Raw genomic sequence first — 9127 nt, 5'->3', positions numbered from 1 at the left:
TTTAGGTGTTCTGAATTAACTAACCTTGAAGTTTGATGATTTTAGATGTTCTGCATTACTGACCTGTACGGGTTACGCGTACTGCATTAACTGACATCAGACGGTCTGATAATGGTTCTGGTATATATATATATTGACATAAGGCGGATATAGCTGTACTGTATTAAGTAACTTTTGACGATTTTAGTTGTTCTGTATAACCTGACTTGACTTATGTGGTTTGAGCTGATTTTCATTTTTTTATGGTTTTAATCGTTTTACGGATAAGACTACCTAAACAACTGTGGAGCAACATAAACTCTTTTTCATACATTTACATTGTAAAATAAAGATCAACCAAAACATATTTAGTAACTAAAACTTTTATACAGAAGTAGACTCGGATCCTCCCACCTGCAAAAACAAAAAGTACAGATTAATTTGTTGATTACAAGTAGACATTCGTTTTTTCTTAGCCCTTAAAATGAAAATGAACAGAAGCTATTCACACTTTTAAGCAGACTGAGAATAGAACCGCCAGATACCCAAAATGGTACAGCTATATGTTTCCGCATACTCAAAATGATAGAAAATGAAATTATATGAATAGAAAATTATTCGTAGATTTAACAACTGAATTGATATAAACTGTTGCCTTTATTCTGTACAGTCAGGAAATGGCAGTTGCTATCTTATAGTGTGTTCCTGTGTGTTGCATTTTAGTGTTTCTGTTGTGTCGTTGTTTTCCTCTTATATATTTGATGTGTTTCCCTCAGGTTAAGTGCTATTTGCTTTTGATAACATAACGACTTTTGTAGACAAGTCCTTTTTAATTGAAAATTTTGAAGTCGAAGACATGTCATGTTTTTAATAATATATCAATAGAACAAAGGGACACTAAAATTACCTTATCTTCCATTATGACCGTGTGGAATATGTCCAAGATGCTTCATTATCTACAGATGACAAGAAATAAACAAGTATAATCTCATACCGAAGATGTATCAAACAAATAAAAAGTCAAATCAATACCCTTCAGTAAAGTAAAATCACAAAATACTGAACTCCGAGGAAATTCAAAACGGAAAGTCCCTAATCAAATGGCAAAATCAAATGATTAAACACATCTTTTAATTTAAACGCGAATAAAAGTTCTCACATGTAATTCCAAATGTTTTAATTCACTGATATTCAAAATTATTACAAATTAGATACATGTGTAATTAATAGAAATAAGTTTGGTATTGAACAATGTGTTCTACACCACGTAAATTATTTATACTTTACCTGTGTGTAATAATGTTCAAACTCGTGTTCATTCACAGTTCCATCACCTGTTTAAAAAAAGATTTTTTTTAAGTTTCATTTGTTGAAGTATTTGTTTGCAGTTTAGTCATCTAAGCATAGATTTGGTTTCTCGTTCCAATTTTGCAATTAAAGAAATAATTTGTGACCGAGCTTAGATGGCTCAACGGCAAATACATTTTCGTAACCTTTTCTAGTGTCTATATTCCATTTGGTCCAAAACTTAAACTCAACATATGGGAGAATATTTTATATATAAAATTCATAACTACAGATATATGTATCCGTGTTCTCTGTCCGTGAGAATTAATATCAAAAATTTGATTTGCAGACAAAGAAAGTTGAAGAAATTGAAAAAAAAAAAACAAATATGGCGTAATAAAACGATTACAAATCAATTTAAAATATAACGACACGAGTGCAAATAGCGTTTTACTTAAAATAATTTCGTATATTGAACAGATATATTATGTTAAAGAGGGGCATTTGCGAAAAATACCAGTCAAGGGACTGTAAAATTTCCCAAGCCGCTAGTGTTTTTATACGACCGCAAAAATTTTAATTTTTTGGTCGTATATTGCTATCACGTTGGCGTCGTCGTCCTGCGTCGTCGTCGTCGTCGTCGTCCGAATACTTTCAGTTTTCGCACTCTAACTTTAGTAAAAGTGAATAGAAATCAATGAAATTTTAACACAAGGTTTATGACCACAAAAGGAAGGTTGGGATTGATTTTGGGAGTTTTGGTCCCAACATTTTAGGAATTAGGGGCCAAAAAGGGCCCAAATAAGCATTTTCTTGGTTTTCGCACTATAACTTTAGTTTAAGTGAATAGAAATCTATGAAATTTTGACACAAGGTTTATGACCACAAAAGGAAGGTTGGGATTGATTTTGGGAGTTTTGGTTCCAACAGTTTAGGAATTAAGGGCCAAAAAAGGGCCCAAAAAAGCATTATTCTTGGTTTTCGCACAATAACTTTAGTATAAGTAAATAGAAATCAATGAAATTTTAACACAAGGTTTATGACCACAAAAGGAAGGTTGTGATTGATTTTTGGAGTTGAGGTCACAACAGTTTAGGAATTAAGGGCCAAAAAAGGGCCCAAATAAGAATTATTCTTGGGTTTCGCACAATAACTTTAGTATAAGTAAATAGAAATCAATGAAATTTTAACACAAGGTTTATGACCACAAAAGGAAGGTTGGGATTGATTTTTGGAGTTGAGGTCACAACAGTTTATGAATTAGGGGCCAAAAAGGGGCCCAAATAAGCGTTATTTTTGGTTTTTGCACCATAACTTTAGTATAAGTAAATAGAAATCTATGAAATTTAAACACAAGGTTGATGACCATAAAAGGAAGGTTGGGTTTGATTTTGGGAGTTTTGGTCCTAACAGTTTAGGAATAAGGGGCCCAAAGGGTCCAAAATTGAACTTTGTGTGATTTCATCAAAAATTGAATAATTGGGGTTCTTTGATATGCCGAATCTAACTGTGTATGTAGATTCTTAATTATTGGTCCCGTTTTCAAATTGGTCTACATTAAGGTCCAAAGGGTCCAAAATTAAACTTAGTTTGATTTTAACAAAAATTGAATCCTTGGGGTTCTTTGATATGCTGAATTTAAAAATCTACTTAGATTTTTAATTATTGGCCTAGTTTTCAAGTTGGTCCAAATGGGGGTCCAAAATTAAACTTTGTTTGATTTCATCAAAAATTGAATAAATGGGTTCTTTGATATGCCAAATCTAACTGTGTATGTAGATTCTTAATTCTTAAGTTTTCAAATTGGTCTACATTAAGGTCCAAAGGGTCCAAAATTAAACTAAGTTTGATTTTAACAAAAATTAAATTCTTGGGCTTATTTGATATGCTTTATCTAAATATGTACTTTGATTTTTGATTATGGGCCCAGTTTTCAAGTTGGTCCAAATCAGGATTCCATATCAAGTATTGTGCAATAGCAAGAAATTTTCAATTGCACAGTATTGCACAATAGCAAGAAATATCTAATTGCACAATATTGTGCAATAGCAATTAATTTTCAATTGGAGTTATCTTTCTTTGTATAGAATAGTAGTTGATAATATATGTTGGAAATTTGCCAGACATGACTATGATGTCATTTTCTATTTTTATTTGCCAATAACTTTATGTAAATAACTTCATTGGAAATTTGCCAATATAAAATGTTGCTGATGAAGCTTTTTTTCCTTATCTTATCTAAAATGTTTTTAGATAATGTATGTTGGACATTTGCCAGACATGACTATGATGTCATTTTCTATTTTTATTTGCCAATAACTTTATGTAAATAACTTCATTGGAAATTTGCCAATATAAAATGTTGCTGATGAAGTTTTTTTTTATTGTTTTATACAATAAACAATGTATATTTACTTTTACTACCAACCAATCTTTACCATTCAGTGATAACAAGCACTTTATTTTACATTTTAATATTTTATGATGTATTTAAAAGAGTAGTTATTGTTGCAAACTCCATTAGAAATTTGAATTGATATCAGTTTTGGAAAAAGGGAAACGGGGATGCGAAAAAAAGGGGGGGGGGGGTTAAATTTTTCTCATTTCAGATTTCATAAATAAAAAGAAAATTTCTTCAAACATTTTTTTGAGAGGATTAATATTCAACAGCATAGTGAATTGCTCAAAGGCAAAAAAAAACTTTTAAGTTCATTAGACCACATTCATTCTGTGTCAGAAACCTATGCTGTGTCAACTATTTAATTTTAGATTTAAAAAGTTTGAAGAAGAAATCTTTAATTGATTTGTAAAATCTTGACATTTGTTTTGACTTTTGTGTAAAAAAAACCCATGTAATGTCAAAAATTTGATCACAATCCAAATTCAGAGCTGTATCACGCTTGAATGTTTTGTCCATACTTGCCCCAACTGTTCAGGGTTCGACCTCTGCGGTCGTATAAAGCTGCGCCCTGCGGAGCACTTGGTTCACCACTGCCATGCATTTGAGGCATATTCACCGGCAGTGGTGAAAAACAGGCAAATTTGTTTGAAATGAGGAAAAAATATTAGAATATGCGAAAAATACACTGGCTATCAACCAATCAAAATCTGGCTTTCTTATCTAAGGTGTCATTTAAGGAATGACTCTAATATTTTTTCTGTCTATGAAAAAATAGCATAAAAAATTTGGTGCACACTGAATAACGCGCGTAGCGGGTTATTTAACAGTGTGCACCACATTTTTTATGTTATTTCGAATAGACAGAAAAAATATTACAGTAATTTCTTATGATTTAATTCTAAATTCCATTTTAAACCGTAGAAAACCATGAAAAAACGTTGATGACGTCACGGTCACATGTCTAAATTATGTTTATGGGCTCATAACAAAATAACGTCAGCCAATCAGAAGACGCGTTACATCCAAAATTAAATTATTAATACATAAATACCGTTTTGGTCGATTTGACGAAGTGTAGCCAATGCATCTGCATGACTCATGATACAATCTCCATCTTGATCATAATGGTGGAAAATTTCAAGTGCTAGAGCATGTGGTTGTGACGTTGCAGCTGCATATTCAGCACAAGTTACATTTCCATCACCTGTGAATTAATTTCAAACTTAATTTGATTTGGATATGCAATGATCATCATCAATCATAATTCAAACATAATATATATATCTTTATAAAATAACAATATTAAAGAATGAGTACGAATATAAGTTGATTATGACTTGATTATCGTGGTCACACCAGCAGGAGTTAACAGTTTAATAAATTAGTTTTGATTAAAGTGCTAACGTTGACCAAAATAATTACATTTAGTACTACCATTTTAGAAGCTTTATTGTACATTTTGTATCAAGGTACTTTAGAAAATCTAAGCTTAAAAAGCATGAGTTGTTTTTAAACGATGTTTAAATCCAAAAAAATATTTAAGGAGATACAATAGGTAACAAGCGAGAATAACAAATTATAGGGGAATAGGATTATGTAAAACTTTCGTCTTACGACTGATGTATTTGACAATTAAAACTGAAAAAAAGGTCTTCAATCTTTTTAAAACAATCAAATTTAAAGATAGACGAGATTTAAGAATAGACAAGTAAAGTGATACCAGGCAAATTTGGACTGAAGCGTCATATTCTTTCAACAAACATGTTCTTAAAGGATACCAATTCAGCACAATATCAAGATATTTGAGTAATATTTTTTGTAAGTGCTTACATTGATTTTGATTTTGATAAAGCAAAACATAAATATATTGTATAATGTTTGCCATACATTTATGAAAATAAACTCATCATAAATAAGAGGACTTAAACTTTGTATCCGCGCCAAACGCGTTTTTCGTTTACAAAAGACTCAATAGTGACGCTCGAATAAAATTAAGTTAAATAGACCAAATAAAGTACGAAGTTGAAAACTCGTGGTCTTACATCCTGTCAATATATATAATGTAATGATATTTTGGCTTTGAACAATGTCATGTTTTTGCCAAACTTGTTGAGTACGTCATAAATTAAACCCTTAACTGTGTACTAAATGATATTGGAGTCTTGTATATAACAAATTATTACATGCTCGGCAATTTTTTTAACAATAAGAAACTGCCTGTCTTCGTGTGTTTAATGAACGAATTGTAAAAAGGAGTTAAATTTTCTATTATTTTCAAAGTTTATATATTCATTTTCAACCAACTTACCAATTCAATATACTTTATTTAAATTTCGAAATTTTTCAGGTTTGTATTTTGTTCGGGTCTTTTGTACAAACTTGTAATCGTGGTATCTATGATAAATTTATGTTTTTCTTTTACGTGTACTTTTTGATGATAATAATCAGAAGTCAATTATTTCCTGAAATTTTTAAAGCTCGATATTCTCTAACATAAGAAGTTTAAAAGTGTGCCAGAGCAAATGTGTAACACAAGAGTTAAAAGAATTATTACTTGTACCTCAATGACCACTGTCATGTTAGCATTTCACTGGTGAATTTTTTTTTATGAATTTATAGCATGTTGTCATTTCAAAATTCACGACACAATATTCCATAAATGATGTAAGAATACAAACCATTGGTGTCAGTGCCATGAACAGAAGCTTCAAATTCGGCCATCTCTAGAATACCATTGTGATCGTGATCAAAGCCATTAAACTGACTCTGAGCCAACACTTTCAGTTCATGACCATGGATGGTCTGACTGCAATACAAAGTAAGAAGTAAAATCACAAAAATACCGAACTCCGCGGAAAATTTAAAACGCGAAGTCCCTAATCAAATGGCAAAATAAGTGATCAAACACATCAAAAGAACGGAAAACAGCTGTGATATTCCTGACTTTGGTACAGGCATTTTCAAATGTAGAAAATCGGTAAATTTTACAGCGCTAAACCTCTCACTTGACTTGTACGAACTGATTGTAAATGCTTTGAAACAAGTTTGGAAACACATAATTTAGCGAACTGCCAGGCTTGGACTCAAAGGTAAGACTTAGTTAAACTACTAATAAAACGGAGATAAACAACCCACATTAGTTCATTCATTTACTTTAGATTTCAAACTTATTGTGTGCTATTATTATTGCGATTAAAAAATGAATAAAGATTCGAGATAACTTATTGTGATTTCAGAGAAATCTACATACAACTCAGTATCATATATCAAAATACAGGTTCATATTATTTTAATATTTACTAGCATACAACTGTCATACAAGTAACAGGTTCATCTAGCTATAAAATCAAGTTTAGTCCACCATTTTCTACATAAGAAAATGCCTGTACCAAGTCAGGAATATGACAGTTGTTATCCATTCGTTTGGTGTGTTTAAGCTTTTGATTGTGCCATTTGATTAGGGAATTTCTCGTTTTGAATTTATCTCGGGGTCAGAAGTTTTGTGATTTTACTTTTTACCAAGTCGCCTTATTCGGATTAATAAAAGCCTTGCAATGATTTTAAATTTACAGTATTATTCAGTTTAATGTAATAGGGAAACATGATTATAAAAAATATAGATGCTCTCGTCAATTATAGATGACACATGTTGCATATATGCATCGTAATCAATTCTTCTGTGCTTCTTTGTTGAAATAAATTGTAACAACCTAACATTTTTTTACATGCATTTGACATGTTATCTAGATTTAATAGCAAAATTTAGAAAAAGATAATATAAATGTACGCCGTACTAGATCTGTTAGTCTCTGAATTTATAACTAGCGCAATAGTCATTGCTGGGGTACGGACACGATTTATAACATACGTTTTTCAAAATTCCCTGTTAAAAAATTAAGAAATTACTGAGAATCTAAGATTCAGTCGTCCTTAGACAAAGTAAATGAATTTGGCTCTCTTCTTTTAATGTCCTATATGTTTTAAGCTCTAATATGTGTCCGCCTTTATACATAATTGGCTTTTAAATGTTCTGGTTTGAGCGTTCTTGGTTAAGGTTAGTCTCTAAAAGTACTTTGGACGTACACAATTTATAATGTATATATTTTTTTTATTATACATTTTGTACATACCAAGTGACATATCCAAGAAACAGAGACAAAGCAAGTATCAGTTTCATTCTGATCTGTGAATATAAAATTACATAATCTTCATTTAAATTAATGAAAAGGTAGTTATAAGTAAATTTGCTGTTTATCATTATTTATTATTCGAAATACTCCAGATTTTCGACTTGAGAAAGAGACGGTCCTAGCCGTATTGGACCCGTCTTTTCGATTTTTTAAAATTTTTGTCAGTGCTCTTCATCATCGTATTCGAATTGCTATTCTAGTACAAAGCAGAAAATGCGCCTCTAACTTAATAAATTATTAGCTTAATATCTTTCATGAGTAATAAAAGAGATAAAATGAATGTATCTGGTACAACGTAAAATATTCCTCAAACTGAACAAAATATAACATTTTGGTACGCATTTTACTACTATGTTATATGCAACAACTTACCAACATCGATTGTAAAATATCAACAACAATGCTAAAATATGCTCATTTACGGAAAGATGAATTAGGTCATAACTTTTTTAAAACCCGGTTTCACTTTATTCATCTACCATTTTATAAACATTAAAAAAATACGCACACATTATACTTGGACAAAGAGAACCATATCCGTTTCAAAATTAAGATTCATCTTTATAACTAGCTATATAGTGTCACTAGTTATTAGATTTAATTGAATTTCTTTTACCTGTAAAATGACCAGTTGTGCCCGAAATTTGTTTTTGACAATGATATAATCTAAGAAGCAAGTCCTGAGATTAAGACTAGCAAATGTCCACATGTTTAATGGTTTGTGGCAGTATGGCTCTCGCATAAGCTTTTTGTGATATTGGTGTTCATCTACACGACACGCTTTTTTGTATTGACCTTCTGTATGTCTTCTCAAGGCTGATAGGATGATAGCTCAAAGTCGATATCCAACAGCATGACGAGTAGCCACACATACTATTTGGCATTTCTTATTTAAATCAACATCATACACTAATTTTGAAAATAATGTGAAAAGTTTCTGCAATAAAATTAACGGTACCAATTTTCTTGCACCAGATGCGTATTTCGACAATACATGTCTCTTCAGTGATGCTCGTGACCAAAAACGATCTAAAGGAAGCATAGAAAATAAATATATTCTTACTTTACAATATTCTCCTTTTTCCTTAAAATATTGATCACAAATGGTTAATGTCAAGATGGTCGAAGGTGTATATATACTCTGATCGTGGACACCTTTAACCTCAATCTCAAAAAGTCCGCTAAAGTACGTCAACATCGTGCTTTTATTTAAGGTAAATTTAAACATTACAAGGAAAATCTCTCTGGAAGAAATCCGAATACGATAGTA

At 31.1% G+C, this 9127-nt stretch overlaps 1 protein-coding gene across 1 annotated transcript; it reads right to left on the bottom strand.

Moving 5' to 3' along the window:
- Positions 1-346: 346 nt before the first annotated feature.
- LOC143063948 (uncharacterized) lies at positions 347-9091 on the bottom strand. The gene is made up of 7 exons (XM_076236409.1): positions 8921-9091; positions 7798-7850; positions 6346-6473; positions 4719-4871; positions 1267-1313; positions 887-935; positions 347-393 (listed from the first exon to the last, which is right to left on the bottom strand). The coding sequence occupies exons 1-6, from the start codon at positions 9083-9085 to the stop codon at positions 888-890; spliced, it is 594 nt and encodes a 197-aa protein (XP_076092524.1). The 5' UTR covers positions 9086-9091; the 3' UTR covers positions 347-393; position 887.
- Between the last annotated feature and the right edge of the window lie 36 nt (positions 9092-9127).

This window comes from Mytilus galloprovincialis, chromosome 2, assembly GCF_965363235.1.
Source record: "Mytilus galloprovincialis chromosome 2, xbMytGall1.hap1.1, whole genome shotgun sequence".
Taxonomy (NCBI): Eukaryota; Metazoa; Mollusca; class Bivalvia; order Mytilida; family Mytilidae; genus Mytilus; species Mytilus galloprovincialis.
The sequence above is the reverse complement of the archived record's forward strand: the minus strand, read 5'-3'. Positions and strand labels throughout refer to the sequence as shown.

Coding starts and splice junctions, on each gene's coding strand:
- LOC143063948 (XM_076236409.1), bottom strand. CDS start 9,085: ATGTTTAAATTTACCTTAAATAAAAGCACGATGTTGACGTACTTTAGC. Junction 6,474..7,797: donor TTTCTTGGATATGTCACTTG/GTATGTACAAAA, acceptor TTTGTATTGCAG/TCAGACCATCCATGGTCATG. Junction 936..1,266: donor TTGAACATTATTACACACAG/GTAAAGTATAAA, acceptor TGTCATCTGTAG/ATAATGAAGCATCTTGGACA.